The sequence below is a fragment of the Nyctereutes procyonoides genome, unplaced genomic scaffold (assembly GCF_905146905.1).
Source record: "Nyctereutes procyonoides isolate TBG_1078 unplaced genomic scaffold, NYPRO_anot_genome, whole genome shotgun sequence".
Lineage (NCBI taxonomy): Eukaryota > Metazoa > Chordata > Mammalia > Carnivora > Canidae > Nyctereutes > Nyctereutes procyonoides.
The window spans coordinates 8267380-8286547 of record NW_026575044.1 but is presented as its reverse complement, the minus strand read 5'-3'; the positions used below and the strand labels follow the sequence as shown (position 1 = coordinate 8286547).

The window sequence follows — 19168 nt, the reverse complement described above, 5'->3', positions numbered from 1 at the left end:
AACAAAAGGCATAGTTACTGGAAAGGGATAAACAAAACCACCATTATTTGCAGGTGATGATTTGTAAAAATTCCAAGAGAATATATAAATAAATTATTAGAATTAATGTAAGAATTTAGCAAGGTTGTTGAATACAAAAATCAATATCCAAAAACAAGTTGTGTTCTATACAAACAGGAAGTTCTGGTTAGAAAAATGCAACTTTAAAAAAATTGAGTATAATAGTAACAAAATTATAAAGCATCTCAGAATAAGTCTAATAAAAATGTCTCGGTACTTTTATGAAAAAATTATTAAATTTTATTGGTAGACATGTAAGAAGACCTAAATAAATGGAAGGTTATATATTACTCTTGAGTTAAAACACTCTCCAATTTGATTTAAATATTTAAACAAATTATAAAAATCCCTACTAGAGTTTATTTTCTGTGGAATTTGACAAATCAATTCTAAAAATTCATATGGAGTTAAAATAGGCCCAATATATAGCTAGGATACTCCTGAGTAAGGACAAGAGTTGAGGTCAGAATGATGCAGGTACTTGCACTGTCCCTATCAAAATTTGCAAAATGAGATCATAGTAATAAAGATAATGTAGTATTTATTTAAGTGCACAAACAGATCAGCTGAACAGAATAGCCAGCTGGGAAGAAACCTACATACATGAAAACTGATCTATGACAAAGTAGGCATTATGGGTAAATATATTTTTCAATAATTGGGTCTGATAAAATTAATTATTCACATCAAAAACAAAATTGGATCCCTATCTCAAAGTATATACAAAAACTAATTCCAAATGAATTAAGGACTTAACTGTAGAAGTCAAAATTATGTGGAACTTTTGGAAAACAACCCATTTCTTAAAATGATCTAAAAATTCACAAATCCATTAAGGTAAGAGCTGATAAATTTGCCTACAATACTAAGGATGCCAGTTATCAATAGAGCTCATGAGAAGGGAAAAAGCTGCCTAAACTGGGATAAAATCCTTTCAATATATATGTTGAAATGTAAAGATAATGTCCTAGTAATTAAAATGTAATGAAATCAGGGATCCCTGGCTCATTGGTTGGCTCATTGGTTTAGCACCTGCCTTCAGCCCAGGGCGTGATCCTCGAGTCCCATGTCGGGCTCCCTGCATAGAGTCTGCTTCTCCCTCTGTCTGTGTCTCTGCATCTCTCTCTCTTTGTGTCTCTCTCTTTTTTTTTATAAATTTATTTTTTATTGGTGTTCAATTTGCCAACATATAGCATAACACCCAGGGCTCATCCCATCAAGTGCCCCCCCTCAGTGCCCGTCACCCAGTCACCCACACCCCCCGCCCACCTCCCCTTCTACCACCCCTAGTTCATTTCCCAGAGTTAGGAGTCTCTCATGTGCTGTCTCCCTTTCTGATATTTCCCACTCATTTTTCTCTTTGTGTCTCTCATGAATAAATAAACAAATTCTTTTAAAAATGTAATGAAATCATATAAATTATTATGAAACTTAAAATAACTCAAAAATGGGTAAACATTTCATTTAACACAGAGGGAAGAAAAATTCCTCATTAATAACTGACTATATGCACCAAAGTAATCAATGAAATGCAAATTGGAAGCACAATGGCATAATTTCACACCTACTAGATTGACGAACTAAAAAATCAGATTATATTAAGTGTTAGTGAGGATGTAGCACAATGAGAGTTTCCATCAACTGCTGGTGGAGGCTCAGATTTGAGCTATCTTTTCAAAAAGCATTTAGGCATTTCCTAGTAAAGTTGAACAAATGTATATTCTACTTTTAGTCAAAAGGTCATATCCTAGAGGAATTTTCATTTATGTGCATCAGAGTGGTGCATCCTAAGCAATAATATACATACAGTGACTACAGGATCTTGTTAAAATGCAGATAATGATTTAGGAGATCAGGAAGCAGGCCCCAGATTCTGCATTTCTAAGTAGCAGATTTTAGGGTACTGTAATGTTTTAGTTCTTGACTTGTGTGACGAATACATTGGTATTAGTTTCATTTTATTCACGCTCATGTTCAAATGGGTTTGAGAAACTATCCAAAACAAAGAGCATCCTTTGGGAACAGGATGTATATGATGGAAATCAAAGAGCCCAGTAGTCTGAAAAACCAGTCAAATCCCAATGCTATCTTTTAGTAGCTGTGTTTTTTTATCCAAATTATTTAACCTATCCAAGCTCACATTTCCTTGCTTATAAAATAAAGATAATAATAATTACATTTGTGTGTTTGTTATGAAAAGTAAGAGATAATTTACATAAAGTCTGAACATCAGAAACATATGTTCAAATAGTTGTTGCTATTGTTTTTATTGTTTGTTCCCCAATATTAGATTAACATCTTATTTGAGGATATCTTGATTGGTGAATGAAAAGCTTCTATGGAAATTATAATCCAGATAATCAATTTGTAGTTTAGTTAATTTAAAGCTAAATACTCTCTTTTTAAATTTAAAAATTTAAACAAATTTTATTTGTTTATTTGAGAGAGAGAGAGAAAGAGCATGAGCAGGGGGGAGGCAGAGGACAGAGGGAGAAGCAGACTCCTCACTGAGCAGGGAGCTTTATCCTGGGCTGCATCCCAGGATCCCAGGACCCATACCAGGACCCATGACAAGGATCATGACTTGAGCTGAAAGCAGACACTCAATTGACTGAGCCACCCAGGCATCCAAAGCTAAATACTTTTAAAAAGTACTAATTATCCTTGTATTCAATATTACATTACTTACATAACTTTATAATACCACAGGAAACAAATATGGGAACTATCCACAAACAAATTACGTTCTTCTTCTGAATCCTGAAAGAAAATGGAAAATCAACTATGATATATAATGGTAACTGTAAAATAAACACAAATTTGGATACTGGCATAAAAATCACAGAGGAACTAAATTATCTAAGATCAGAAGAAGTATAATGAACAAATTTCTGAATAGAACTAATGAATATTCATATAATATTAGTTCTATTCTTTAGCTACTCACTATCATGAGCAACAAATTTAGATAGCTTGTTGTTTCTGTTATATTTGTCTTTGTGAAATAATAGAACATGTACATATGGCCTTTGCACCCATTTCCTGCTAATATTTGGCCTTTGATCCTGGTGCCTGATGCAGAGCTCCTACAACTCTTATAACCTCCTGAATGATAGGAGGGTCTGACATAGAGCTCCCTTTTGTTCTAATGAGGCGACTCTAGGTGGGCTTCGGGATGGGCACTGGTCACTAGAAAGGCTAAGCCATGATTAGAGGCTTGGAACTTTTAGCTCAACCTCCCACCCTTTGGAGACGGGAGAGAAACCAAAAAATGAGTTAATGATTGAAATGACTGATTATTGCCTATATGATGAAGCCCTCATAAAAATCATAGAGCTTCCCAGTTGGTAAACACATCCACATGGTGGCAGAGTAACACAACCCAACTCCATAGGGACAGAATCTCCTGAGCTCAGGGCTCTTTCAGACCTTGCCTCTTGTACCTCTTCTCTGGCTGTTGACTGTATCCTTTATCATATCTTTTATTATTATAACTGGTAAGTGTGATTTCCTGAGTTCTATGAACTGTGCTAGCAGATTATTGAACCTGAGGAGAAGGTGGTGGGAACCTGGATTCATAGCCAGTCAGTCAGGTGACAAACTGGAACTTGCAGTTGACATCTGAAGTGGAGAAGTCTTGTGGAACTGAGCCCTTAACCTGTGGGATGTGAAGTTGACTCCATGTAGAAAATGCCAGAACTCTGAACTGTAGGACACTCGGCTGGTGTCAGAAATAGTATGGAAATCAACACCCGCACACCACATCTGGTAATAGAAGTGTTCTCTGAGTGTGTAAAGGAAAATAGTGAGTTTTCCTAGACAGCCTTATTCATCAAAACAATTCAATTAATTTTTTTCTTTAATGGTTCTGAATCAGAGATGATTTTGTTCACAGGAAACAAATATGGGAACTATCCACAGACAAATTGGCAATGCCTGGAGACATTTTTGGTTACTGGATCTGAGTGCTTTTGAGCATATTTCAGAGATCAGCATGTACATACATTCTTAAAAGTTATAAGATCTGATGGCACTCTACGTAAATGACAAAGATATTCTTATACATGTGTATATTCGTGTGTACATATTTTTATATATTACTACACATTTGGGCTTCCATTATACAACAAAAGGAAAAGGAGTAAGCCTTTACTGGCTGAGAAATTCTGTCCATGAACCTGGTGGATATTCATAAACTCGAAAGCCAAATTTAAATATTTTTTAATCAACAAGTTTTGAAAAAAATGAATTAATATTCATCTGGTCTTTCCCACATCACTCTTCTTATTCTCTGAAAATACAGATTATTAATTAAAAAGAAGGCACAAGTCCCAAAATAAAGACAAGATTTGTCACAGGGAGTCTCTATAGCAGTGGCTTTAGACACACCTGTGTGGGAATATCAGCTATGAGGTATGTGGCCAGTAATTGTTACTAATTAGTAAAGGGCCAATGTTTTTAATGCTTAATTTTTTCTTTTTTTGTAAACAAGAAAGGATTCAACATCACTTTTGTGTATTTGCATTCACGTTTTTTCTTGAATTAAAGAAAATATTTAAGAACAAACTTGCTAGAAACAGAAATGGTCTTTATTCCAGGAAACTGTCATAAAGGTATGTGACATGACACCCACTCAGCAGAAAGTACTATTATCATTAAGATGGTAGGTAACTGGGGCTTTCTTTGCTCATTGATAAAAAGGCTAAAGTAAAAATTACATATAATTTCCTAACTTATAATCTGCTGTGAGATATATCTGAAAATTGCCATATTGACAATAATTTAAAAATACCTCTTATTTATACTTAACACTTACACTATTTAAAACAGATTGAAAGCCCAAATAAGTAAAATAAAATGTAGTAGAGAAATAATTTGCAAGATGTAATAATTATCATTAAAATCAACTTACTGGGCCCGTAACAATTGGTCTTATAGTCTGAAAACCAGGAGAAAAACAACGTAGTTCTGTCTTGGGTGAACTAGTATTTAAAAAGAACAGGAAGAGAAATAAGCATAGAGACATACAAGATTAGTAAAAACTCCCCTACTGCTTTTTAAGCCTAAAAACATTAATTGTATGTTAATTAGAAAAATAAAAAATATAACAATACTTCTTTTGTCAAAGAGATTTTGTCTTTTTTTTCACACCTATGCAATGAGAAGAAATTTACGTTCAATCACAGCCTTGAATCTGAATGTTCACACTATATGAATACATTTTTATGTGTAAATACACACATTATATTGACATTCATGGAAAAAATCTTACCTTTTATTTTTCACAGAACAAGTTCCTGGCACACTCCACTCAGAAAATGATGTTCCTTCATACTCTAACTTAATCTAAACAAGAAGGTAAGATAGTTCAAATAAAAAAAATCTGATCCAAAATTTTTATCTCAGTGTTCTGATGTAAGGCTCAATTTCCTGGGTCCTTACAATTAAAGAAAGAATAACTAAAATTTAATTCCTTTAAAACTGTACAAAGTAATGTGACAAAGGAAAAGTAACTTTTCCAAGACACTGCAGATGTCTCCCCCCAGAAACTATAAGACTCTTATTTTATTTTACTTCAAAAATAATCTACCTAGTGTCTAGCAGGTGACTGGCACTCCACTAGATTCTAAGGATGAAGAAAAATGAGTGAGACAAGATCCTTCACTTAATAACAAGTCATGGTAAATTCTAAAGTCCTAATCTTCGCATATCCCTGACTCTACCACACTAACTTCCATCAGTCACATTTTCCTTATTCCTTAATCCTTTTTTTTCCTTCTTCCACATTCTTTCATTTATAAGTTCTTTCCCCTTTTGAAGGATACTGATCCACTTTCTAACATCATTAGTCTTAGTCTCAACATTGGTCCTCTTCTTCCTTTCTTAAGGAAGCTCCAGGCCCAGCATGGAGCCCAATGTGGGGCTTGAACTCACAATCCTAAAGTCAAGACTGGAGCTGAGATCAAGAGTTGGACACTTAGCCGACTGAGCCACCAGGTGCCACTGTCTTCTTCTTAAGCCAGGTTTGGAACCCAATATCACCTTTATAGTAACAATTATGTATATACACATATGTACACATTTCATGTAAATATATATACATAAACACTTTTTCAGTGTTTTTAGTTGTAAAATGGGGATTATAATACCAGCTATCTCATAAATTTGAAATTATAGGATTAATGACAGTGTATAAGAAGAAAAAAGAGGAAATAAATCACCAGAAGATATAGCCCTGAAATATATAGAGCAAAATAAAAAATTTTTGAGTATGGTTGACATACAACATTACAATAGTTTTAGGTATACAACATTGTGATTTCACAAATTTTTATATTACGCCATATTCACCACAAATGTAGCTACCATCTGTGAAGATACATTGCTATTACAATATCATTGACTATTATCCCTTATGCTGTGTCTTTTATTCCCCTGATTTATTCATTTCATAACTGGAACACCCATTCACCCATTTTGCCCAACCCACTATCCTTTCCTCTAGCAACCATCAGTTTGTTCTCTGTATTTATGGGTCTGATTCTGCTTTTTGTTTATTCGTTTGTTATTGCTATTATTTTTTAAGGTTCCACTTGTGAGTGAAATCATATGGTATTTGTCTTTCTCAGTCTGACTTATTTCACTTAACATACCCTCTAGTTCCACCCAGGTTGTTTCAGATGGCATGATCTCATCCTTTGGTATGGCTCTGTAATATTCCTGTGTGTGTGTGTGTATTCCTTAACCATTCATCTGTTGATAAGCAATCTTATTTATCTATTCATCTATCGATAAATACTTAGGTTGCTTCTGTATCTTAGCTGTTTTCAGTAATGCGATAAACAGAGGGGTGCATTAATCTTCTTGAGTTAGTGTTTTCATTTTCTTTGGGTAAATACCCAGTAGTGGAATTATTAGATCATATTTCTATTTTTAGAAATAGTATTTAGTATTTCTATTTTTAATTTTTTTAAAGATTTATTTATTTGACAGAGAGAGAGCTTAAGCAGGGGGAAGGGCAGGAGAGAATCTTGAGCAGACTCCATTCTTTTTTTTAAATATTTATTTATTTACTTATGATAGACATAGAGAGAGAGAGAGAGAGAGAGAGAGAGAGAGAGAGAGAGAGAGAGAGGCAGAGACACAGGAGGAGGGAGAAGCAGGCTCCATGCCAGGAGCCTGACGTGGGACTCGATCCCGGGACTCCAGGATTGCGCCCTGGGCCAAAGGCAGGCGCCAAACCGCTGAGCCACCCAGGGATCCCCAAGCAGACTCCATTCTGGGCACAGAGCTCTACATGGGGCTCAATTCCATGACCCTGAAATCATGACCTAAGCCCAAACCAAGAGTCTGATGCTTAAACTGACTGAGCCACCCAGGTGCCTCTCTGTTTTTAATTTTTAAAGTAACATCTATACTGTTCTCCACAGTGACTGCACCACTTTGCATTCCCACCAACAGTGAACAAAGATTCCTTTTCTCCACATCCTCACTAACACTTGTTATTTATTGTTTTTTATTCTAGCCCTTCTGACAGGTGTGAGATGATATTCTCACTGTGGTTTCAATTTGCATTTCCCTGATGATTAATGATCTTGAACATCTTTTCATTGTCTCTGTTGGCCATCTGTATTATCTTCTTTGGAAAAATGTCTATTCTGGTCTTCTGCCTATTTTTTAACTGGATTATTTGATTATTTGTGGGGTTCTTTTGGTGTTGAATTATATAAATTCTTTATATAATTTAGATATTAACTCTTTATCGGATAGCTCATTTGCACATATCTTCTCCCATTCAGTAGCTTATCTTTTTGTTCCGTTGATAGTTTGCTTTGTGATGCAGAAGCTTTTTATTCTGATGTAGTTCTAATAGTTTATTTACACTTTTGTTTCCCTTGCCTAGGAGACATATCTAGAAAATGTTAAGGCTGATGTCAGAGAAATTACTGCCTGTGCTCTCTTCCAGGACTTTTATAGTTTCAGGTTTAATCCATTTTGAGTTTATTTTTGTGTATAGTGTGAGAAAGTGGTCCAGTTTTATTCTTTTACATATTGCTGTCCAGTTTTCTAGCACCATGTGTTGAAGAGATTGTCTTTTTTCCATTGGATATTCCAGTATCCTTTGTCAGATATTAATTGACCATGTATTCATCAGTTTATTTCTGGGCTTTCTTTTCTGTTCCATTGATCTATGGGTCTATTTTTGTGCCAGTACCATATTGTTTTGGTTGCTGCAACTTTGTAGTATATCTTGAAATCTGGGATTGTGATACCTCCATCTTTGTTCTTTCTCAACATTGTTTTGGCTATTTGGGGTCTTTAGTGGTTCTACACAAATTTTAGTATTATTTGAAAAATGCAGTTGGTATTTTAATAGGGATTGCACTGAACCTATAGATCATATAAAGCAAACTTTGATAGAAGTACCAGGAAAAAATTTCAAAGCCACAAATATAGTGGTAGATGTTTGACACACTTTTCTCAAACTACAGATAATCCTATATATAAACCTACAAAATTAGCCAATATAAAATAAAATACATTCTTTTCAATCTCACATAGAACATTTGCCAAAATTGATCATATTTACAAAAGAAGTCTTACCCAATCTCAAAGAATTATCTCACATACTATGCCTTTGATATTAATAAAATAAAATCAGAATTTCTCATAAAGTTAGCCAGAAAAAATTTTTAGGGTATTTATAATTCTTAAAACAAAAAACAACCCAAACTCTACTTCTGAATGATTTATAGGAAAAAGGAGAAATCACAATGCAAATTACAAAATATTTATAAATAAAGAATAAAAAAATTCAATGCTCTCAAAACTTGTAGTATATAGTATGTTAGTTCCTAAAATGAAATTTATAGCCTTAAATATATATATGAAAGAAATAGGGTAGTTTGAAAGTGAATAACCTTGGTTTTTAGTGTAAGATGCTAATAAAATAAGAGAAAACTGAAAAAAGTAAAAAGGAGGATACAAAAAAGAAGGGAAAAGAGGCATTTACGAAAGAAAACAAACTGGGGAGAGTTAGTGGTGATGTAGTCTTTCAATCTAGTCAAATTCCCTAGTAAGCACAACTAGGGTAGTACCAATGAAACAGACAATAAAACAGCACTGGACAAGGTCAACAATAAAACTAAGTGACAAAGTATTCCTCAAAATCCCAAAGTAAAAGTGGGCTGGAACAAACCAGCTAAAACAACCAGATTCATGGGGTATGAGCATAAGGAAGCAAAAGAAAGCAAATATGGCAGACCTTAGCAGAGAAGAATATTTAAATCAGTGATAGGCATTCATTGGAAACCATGGCAGGACATTTAGACAATAGCAACTCTAAACCAGAACAGTGGTTGTACTTTTCAATTTTTAAGTCAGTCCAAGAGATCCATAATAATATTTGAAAGGGCAAGAGAACCTGGGATCTATGAATACCAAAACAAGGACCTATAGATACCTTCTAGGACATGGTTCTGTAGTGAAAGGAAAATAATTTCAATTGAGCTGGAATGGGATAATAAAGGCAAAGAAAAGAAAAACTACAGATGAATGAGAGAAGGAAACAGAATCTGGAGATCTCAAAAAGTATTAGCCTTATTTTTGGACACTTTACAAAACAACAGAAGAGAAAGCTCTAAAGCCACGAAGTTAGAAAAGTTATTTTGACTCACCCCTCTTTAAAGATCAGGAAAATAAATTTCATGTAAAAAAAAAATAAGGCAACAGAAAAAGGATTACAGTCTAATTTCACACAGCTATTATACAAAAAAGAAAATACAAAGCAGAATAACAATCTCTGTAAGAACATACCTAATAAGTAAATGAAAGCTACAACTTAATATGTGGGTTTGTCTTACATATCAACTTGGCTAGATTACAGCACCCAGTTATTTAATCAAACATAGGTTTTGCTGTGAGGATATTCTATAGATGTGGTTTACATCTACAATCAGTTGAATTTAAGTAAAAGAGAATACCTTTGATAATGCGGATGGGGTCTCTTCCATCAGTTGGAAGTGCTTGGAAAAAAACGGAGGTTTCCTAGAAAATAAATTCTGCTTCAAGACTGCCGCATTAACTCTTGCCTGAATTTCTACTCTGCTGGCCTGACCTAAAGATTTCAGAGTTGCCTATTCCCACAATTATATAAATCAATTTCCTAAAATAAATCTCATATATATATATGTATAAATTCTATTGGTTCTGTTTCTCTGTGAGAACACTGGCTGACACACCTACTATCTTGAAATGAGGCAAAATAAATAAGAGAATGATAGAAGTTATGAAAGAAAAATATAAATCAGAATTTCAAACTCATAAGTAAGCTAGAACTCCAGAAAAACCTAGAAATAAAAAGTCACATCAGAAATAAACCAAATTAGAAAAATCGCAATTGTGAATAAACAATAGATAAGGCCTTGAGATAAATAGGTTTTTAAGAATAAAAGAGATAGAAAAAAAAGGAATAAAAGAGATAGAAAGTAATTCAGAAGTAAGTGACAAATATAAAAGATAGGCAAAGAAAACCCAATTTATGTATAGTTGCAGATCCTGAAGAAGAAAACCTAAGTGTTTTGAACAGAACAATGATATCAATATTAACTGTAATTCAAGACCAATATATGAACTAAAATAATTTGAAACAACATACTGAAAAGGCACAGCTTATACCTAGGAAAAACAATTAAGAATGATTAAAAAAATAAAAGCAACTAGGATTTATATTAATAAAAGCACTGGGCTTAAAAATAAACACTTTGGGGATCTTGACCAAAACAACAATAAAAACAAGAAAATGCATATTATTCATAAAGGAAAGAAAATCAGATTTCCAGCAGAGTTTTTGGAAACAATACTCTATGTCAGAGACAAGAAAGTAGCATATATAAAAAGAAATAGAACACAGGGTGCCTGGATCGCTCAGTCTGTGAAGCATCTGACTCCAGATTTCAGCTCAAGTCATGATCTCAAGGTCTTGGGATAGAGCCCTGTGGTAGGCTCCATGCTCAGCAAGGAGTCTGCTTAAGATTCTCTCCCACTGCTCCACCACCCACTTACACACACACACTCTCTCAAATAAATAAACAAATCTTAAAAAAGGAAATAGAAGAGAAGCCAATAATCTTTATATCCAGATACACCAACTTTTATTTTAGGGATCTTTCAAACCAACCCAAGCTGCCAAACTGTCCATAAAATTCAAAGATATAATCAGACTTTATACAGAGCTACTATAAGAGAATAGAAAATAAAAACCAAAGCATTTTAGTTAATAAAAGTCCCTTTAAAAAAACCAAACACTAAAGAAAACTGCAAACTAACATCCTAAACTGAATTAAATATCCTCAAACAAGCATTTGGTGATAAGAGAAAGAAAAATCTTGAATTATAAATTCATAAACTAGGTGAATCACTATACTGTATACCTGAAACTAATAAACTAATATAATTCACCATACCAGAATTAAAATAAATTGATAAGCTAGGAACAGAAATTGAACCACATATAGAAATAAGAGTTGACTAAACCAGCACATGAACTATGATGATAAAGGAATGAAGACTAAAATATATTGGTGGGAAATTATATGTGAATAAAAATTTAACAAAAGGCATTGAAGACCAGAAAAGACCCTGAATAGCCAAAGGAGTGTTGAAAAAGAAAACCAAAACTGGTGGCATCACAATTCCTGACTTCAAGCTCTATTACAAAACTGTAATCATCAAGACAGTATGGTCTTAGATGCACAAAAACAGGGCACATAGATCAATGGAACAGAACAGAGAACCCAGAAATGGACCCTCCACTCTATGGTCAACTAATCTTTGACAAAGCAGGAAAGAATATCCAATGGAAAAAAAGACAGTCTTTTCAACAAACAGTGTTGGGAAAATTTAACAGCCACAAGCAGAAGAATGAAACTGGACCATTTCCTCACACCATACACAAAAATAGACTCAAAACGGTTGAAAGACCTAACTAAATGCAAGACAGGAATCCATCAAAATCCTAGAGGATAACAGGCAGCAATCTTGGTGACCTAGGCCACAACAACCTCTTATTAGACATGTCCCCAAAGACAAGGGAAACAAAGGCAAAAATAAACTATTGGGACTTCATCAAGATAAAAAGTGTTTGCAAAGCAAAGGAAACAATTGACAAAGCCAAAAGACGACTGACAGAATGGGAGAAGATATCTGCACATGACATATCAGATAAAGGTCTACTACCCAATATCTATAAAAAACTTATCAGATTTAACACCCAAAGAACAAATAATCTGATCAAAAAATGGGCAGAAGCCATGAGCAGACATTTCTCCAAAGAAGATATACAAATGGCCAACAAATGCATGAAAAAATGCTCCACATTGGGATTCCTGGGTGGCTCAGCAGTTGAGTGTCTGCCTTTGGCTCAGGGTGTGATCCTGGAGTCCTGGGATCAAGTCCCACACTGGGCTCCCTGAGTGGAACCTGCTTCTCCCTCTGCCTATGTCTTTGCCTCTCTCTCTCTCTCTCTCTCTCTCTCTGTCTCATGAATAAATAAATAAAATCTTTAAAAAAAATGCTCCACATGACTCAGCATCAGGGAAATACAAAACAAAACCACAATGAAATACCACCTCAAACCAGTCAGAATGGCTAAAATAAACAAGTCAGGAAATGACAGACGTTCAGGAGGATGCAGAGAGAAGGCAACCCTCTCACACTGTTGGTGGGAATGCAAAGTGGTGCAGCCACTCTGGAAAACAGTGTGGAGGGTCCTCAAAAAGTTGAAAATAGAGCTACCCTATGACCCAGAAATTTCACTCCTGGGTATTTATCCCAAATATACAAATGTAGTGATCTGAAGGGGCACCTGCACCCCAAAGTTCATGTGGTTACTATGAGGTTTACATATAAAAAGTTATAACAAATCTATTTTAAGTAGATAATAACTTATTTGGTCACAATCTAAAGCTCTACATTTTTACTCACCCTTTGCACATTAATGTCATATTTTACACCTTTTTAAATCTTGTGCATCCCTTAAATTGCAGTTATATTTTTTACTACTTTAATCTTTTAACTTTGACACTAGTTTTATAATTAACACACTACCTTTACTATGTATTTATCTTCCCAGCAAGATTTATTCTTTCATGTTTTCTTGTTACTAATTAGCACTTTTTTTTCTTTTTCAGCATAAAAGGTCACTATTGCATTTCTTCTAAGGCTAGTTTAGTGATGATAAACTCCTTTAGCTTTTGCTTATCTGAAAAATTATTTCTCTTTAAATTCTGTATGAAAACTTTGTTGCACAGAGTATTCTTGTATGGAAGCTTTTTTTTTTTTTCTTTTAGCACTTTGAATATCTTGTGCCACTCTCTTCTGGCCTGTAATGTTTCTCCTGAAAAATCTACTGATAGCTTTATAGTGTTTCCCTTGTATGCAACAAAAGTTGTTTTTCTCTTGCTGCTTTAAAAAATGATTTTATTTGAGAGATAGCACACGTGTGCGAGAGTGAGCATGAGTGGGGGTAGGGACAGAGGGAGAGGGAGAGACAGGCTCCCTGCTGAGCAGGAAGCCTGATATGGGGCTCAATCCCAGGACCCTGAGATCATGACCTGAACAGAAGGCAGGTGCTTAACCAACTGAGCCACTCAGGTGCCACTTTTGCTTTTAGGAAATTTCCTTGTGTTTAGGTTTTGACATTTAAATTATAATTTAAATAATTTGGGTTCATCTTATTTGGAACTCTCTGGGCTTCCTGGATCTGGATGTCTGTTTTCTTCTCCAAGTTAGAGAAGTTTTCAGTCATTTTTTTTTCAGTCATTATTTCTTAAAAGATTTTTCTGCTCCTTTCACTTTTCTCCTTTTGGGCTCCTATAATGTGACTATCAGTCCACTTGATGTTATTCTATAAATGCCTTAAGATATCTTTACTTTTTTCTGCACTCTTTTTTCTTTTTACTGCTCTGTCTTCAGGTTCACAGTTCTTTTCTTCTTCCTTGTCTAGTCTGCTGTTGAACCCTATATACTTTTCAGTTCAGTTACTGTATACTTTAGCTCTGTGACTTCTATTTGGCATCTTTTTTGTATCTCTTCGTTGAAGTTCTTACTGTGTTCATCCATTCTTCTCCTAAGTTCAATAAGCATCTTTATGACCATTACTTTGAACTCTTTATTAGGTAAATTACTTACCTCCATTTCATTGAGGTTTTCTCTTATTCTCTTATTTGGAACATATTCCTATGTTTTGACTATTTCCTTGACTCTTTTGTGTTCATTTTTATGCATTAGATAAAACAACCGCCTCTCTTAATCTTGAAAGAGTGGCCTTAGGTAAAAGATGAGCCTTATCATTTAACCTTGCCCTAGTTCTGAGTTGTCCCTTCAAAACTTTGTGATTGTCCAAGCAATTTTATTTTTAATAACTTCTAGTAGATGAGGAAGTGCCAAGTCCTGTCATTGTCCCAAAGAGAGGATTTTAGTCAGCACCTAGATTCATGCTGATTGAAAGCTAGACACTCAAATAGTAGCTTTTAAAGTATACAGATATATACAGTCCTATAGGACTACAAGTGGCCACCAGAGCAGGCAGTCTGGAGGTGTTCTGAGGGCAGCAATTACAAAGACCAGGCTCTAGACAAATACATAAGCTCCTTTCTAGGAGATACTGGCAAGCTGTATGAGGCAGAGGGAAAGCTTAGAGATGGCCTCCACCAGTTTATGTTCCCTGAGAACACCTTCATAGGTTCCTGGATTTGTGTCAAACCTGAATCCTGACAGTCATGCCAAAGCTCCAGGTAGACAAAAATGGTTTTAAAATGCATTCCATTAAGATTTATGAACTAATCCCTAAAGTATCTGTGCAGTCAATATTTTCTTTCTTTTTTTAAATATCATTTGCAAGTAAGCTGCAATGCCACTGGTTTTACCATCTACTCTCTCGCGTTCTGTTTACTTCCCTGTTGAGAATCAAACTCGGGCTCACAATTTGCTTTACTATAATGACATAACTCCATTATTTTGGTTACCAATTATCAATTACACATGACACATTTCTGTCACCTCCATAAAAATGATAAAGGAATAGCAGAGATCAAAAAAGATTTTTAGGGTGTGTGGCATGAGACTTTTGATCTCAAGGTTGTGAATTTGAGCCCCATGTTGGGTATAAAGATTACTTAGAAAAAAGGAGATTTTAAAAATGACTAATAAAATGGCCAATTATAGAGCAAAACTATTCAAGAAACAAAGATAAAATACATAAATAAATGATACTAAGAAATTAGTGCAAATGACAATTTAAGTGTGAAGTACAGACTTAAGAAAGGGTAGTAATGAACTTAAAAACAAATGACACTATAAAAGAAAATATAGTTTATATAGATTACTTTTGCCTGATTCTGAAAAATGTAAATACAATGACATATATAAATACAGAAGTGTAAACTGATACAATTACTTTGTAAAATCTTTTGGCACCATCCACTAAAGCTGAACACATGCATATAACCTATGACCAACCAATTCTACTCCTAACAGCAATGCAGATATATGTTAGCCAGAATTAGGCATAAAAATGTTCATAGTAGACTACCACTTCTAGTAGTCTACTAATCATAGTAGACTAAAAATAGAAACAACCTAATTGCTTACCTAGAGTAAAATGATGCATATATTATGGTATATTGATTCAAAGGAAGAGTATATAGCACTGAAACAAAACTGCAACTATATGAAACAAGAGAGGATCAATCAACTCTACCTGGAGGAAAGAAGAGAGTTCAGAAATTGACATCTCTATTTGGAAAAAAAAGATAATACCAGAAAAATAATAGAAAAAAACAGTCAGTTGTTTAATAGGTAGTGGTTCGTTATGTGGAGAAATTAATGTGAATGCATACCTCACATGATATACAAATGGGCTCCAATGGATATATGACCTATATTTGAAAGGTCAGGATTTAAGGCATATAAAGGAAAAAATAGGAGAAATGTCTTCACAACTCTGAGTAAGAAAAGATTTCTAAGACTCCAAAAAAGTAGAAAATATGAGGTTAAAAAAAGTATGTATGTGTGTGGGGGGGTGGTCAACAAAAGTCAGCTTTTTCTTAAACAATAAAATATCCACAGACAACATTAATGGTTAGATGAGTAGACAAGAGACAAAAAAAAAAAAAAATGAAACACTTAAAACCAACATTCAAATAATATAGAGGGTGGAATGCATATAGCACTTGGTAAATCAACAAAAAGGACACAAAATTAAATGGAAAATGGGTCAAAGGTATGACCAGGCAATTCAGAAGAGAAACCTGCATAAATATGGGAAGAGATGCTCAAAATCACTAGTTATCAGAGAGCTGAAGATAACAACAGTGATAAGCCATTACACATAATAATAAAATTGGTAAAAAAAAAAAAAAGTAATAATACCAAACTTTGGTGAAGATGTGCAGTAGGTGGGAATAGAAATTGTGATTGCCATCCAAAAACAATCATGCAGAATTTAGTTAAATCAAGTGTCTGCTCTCCCTACATCCCAGCAACGATAGCTGAAAAATTATTGCACAGTCCCATAAAGGGACATGTAGAAGGGTATTCACCACAGTGTTGTTTGAGATGATAACCATGTGCCCATCATTGGGAAGCTATACAGATAAAATGAAATAAATACTAGTAATCAGGCAGCATTAAGAAAAAATGATCTAGGGATGCCTGGGTAGCACAGTGGTTGAGCATCTGCCTTTGGCTCAGGGTGTAATCCCGGGGTCTCCAGATTGAGTCTCACATCGGGCTCCCTGCAGGGAGCCTGCTTCTCCCTCTGGCTATATCTCTGCCTCTTTGTGTGTCTCTCATGAATGAATAAAAATTTAAAAATCTGAAAAAAAAAAAAAAGAAATGAGCTAGACAAAGTATTAAATAAAAAAAGAGAAGTAATATAGAGAATGAAGTCTACAGCTTTGGTGACCATTCATCCTGGTTTGCCAAGGCAGCTGCAATTTGTATCTGTTGTCCCAGCATAAATATTAGTAGGACTTTCATTTTCAATAGTTTACACAATGTATTGTATGGCCATTCTATCTGTGAATATTAAATCACAAAAACTCAAAACCACACTACTTATGTTTGGTACATACATATTTAAGGATGTTTATTGGTGAGGGGATTTATATTAGGATGATAAAGGAAATAAAAATAAATGAATGATACTGTGCTATAACTGAGTATAGGGGCACCTGGGTGGCTCAGTGGTTGAGCATCTGCCTTTGCCTCAGGTCATGATCCTGGGATCCTGGAATGGAGTCTCATACAGGGCTCCCTGCAGGGAGAACTCTGCCTATGTCTCTGCCTCTCTGTGTCTCTCATGAATAAATTAAACAACAACAACAACAACAACAAAAAAGCAACTGAGTATAAAATACTGTTCTCTAAGGTAGATAATAATATTTAACTCTAGTTTGAAAAAAGTTAAACACTTACAGTACTTCTGGTACTAAAAATGTGGTAGTTTGGGCTGTTAGTGGAATACCTATGGAGAAAAAGGTCAAATATAAGTATTAAAATAATTTCTCCTCCAAATAAGAGGGATTCTATAGTAAACCGAGAAGTGGACATAAGTCCATAGGGAAGTTTTGTGTAGGACAGAGGTGATACTCAAGAAATGGAGCTGGAAAATGGATCTGGATTCATAAGGAGAAAGAAATAATCGCAGTCCTACCATAGATCATTTATGAAAACCAACTCCATTGGGATAAGAAATATCAAAAACATTAATACTCTTAGTAGAAAATTTAGGTAAATGTCTCTCAGATGCTCAGGAAAGAAAGAAATCATTGAAATAAGACATCTACCCTGAATTCTCCACCCCTCCAAAAAAGCTAACAATAAAAAAAATCATTACATCAAATTTAAGAAATTTTGTCCTTTAAGAGAACACCTTATTAAGAAATAAAATTCAAGGAGCCAGTGACTACTATGGGAAACAACAACATGTTTGTCTTCATTAAACTCTCTCTGAAAATTTAGGGAAGGGAAAGAAATTTAGCATCTCCTTCATTTATGAACATAGAGCAGGGGTTAGCAAGCTGGGGTCAAATTCCTCCTGTTTTTGTAAAGATTTTCATTGACACAGGGCCACACCTATTGGCTTACTAGTGTTGAGTTGTGCATTACATCACCCGAAAGGCCTTACTACCTGGCACTTACAGAAAGTTTGGTAACCTCTGGTGTACACCATAAAGTCTATAAAGTCTTTGAATTCACAGGCCATGCTTGATAATATCCCCTATCCCTATACTGACCCATTTGCCAGGCACATGTTGGGAGCTAAATATATCTTTGCATTCAAGCCTCGCTACCACCCCACGAGACAGGTTTTATTTTCTTCACTTTATAGAGGAAAAAACAGAGGTTGACACAGTTCTGCCAGAATGCTACCTTTTTGCTTTCTCTCAAGGCTACTCTATCTCTGTTCCATCTCCCCCGTGTGTCTGTCCAAGGAGGGGCTGTGGATCCCTTCCCTCGGCAATCTCTGGAATGGTTGATTTATTGTCGGGGTTCTTACATCCTAATGTTAGAGGGTAATACTTACAGCCAAACCTCCATCGAAGAGAATAGTCACAGAAGGCTAATCATGTTTTTTTTAACCCATGTTAGAAATATTTCTAAACTATTTCGATCCATTTTCCAACCCAGCAGTTGCTACCCAACCGAAGAAAACTCACACTTGGCACTGAGGATTTCTCAGAACTTTTGAAGTTTTCACTCCCTAAATCCCATCACAGGAAACAACTCCCATTCCTTTTGCAGGAATTACACCCCCTTACATTTATTTGTTTAGCTTATAAAGCACTTTGTCACAAATCAAGTGCATCTGCCTCCCAGGTAACTTCCGCCACCTCGTTACCCCAGGGAAGTGCCCTCGCCCCGACCTCCCTCCCCGGGAGCGACTTGTGGGTTCCCCCTCCCTCCTCTGCTCAAGCTGGAGGAAACGAAAGGCTCCGCTGCCCGCAGGGGCAGCGACGCGAAGGGACCGAGACCCTGGAAGAGCGAAGCCCTCAAGCTGCGCCCTCGTCCTCCGCGACTCTCGGAAGGGGGCGGCGGGGAGGGG

The 19168-nt window shown here is 35.3% G+C and overlaps 1 protein-coding gene across 1 annotated transcript in view; it reads right to left on the bottom strand.

The window, feature by feature from the left end:
* Window positions 1-17673, bottom strand: part of CATSPERE (catsper channel auxiliary subunit epsilon) — a 177755-nt gene extending 160082 nt beyond the window's left edge. The window contains exons 1-4 of the mRNA XM_055324355.1: window positions 17539-17673; window positions 5333-5406; window positions 4973-5042; window positions 2750-2820 (exon numbers count right to left, since the gene is read on the bottom strand). Of these exons, the coding sequence (XP_055180330.1) occupies window positions 2750-2820; window positions 4973-5042; window positions 5333-5406; window positions 17539-17673 (350 nt within the window). The remainder of the gene's footprint in view (window positions 1-2749; window positions 2821-4972; window positions 5043-5332; window positions 5407-17538) is intronic.
* Window positions 17674-19168: the final 1495 nt, after the last annotated feature.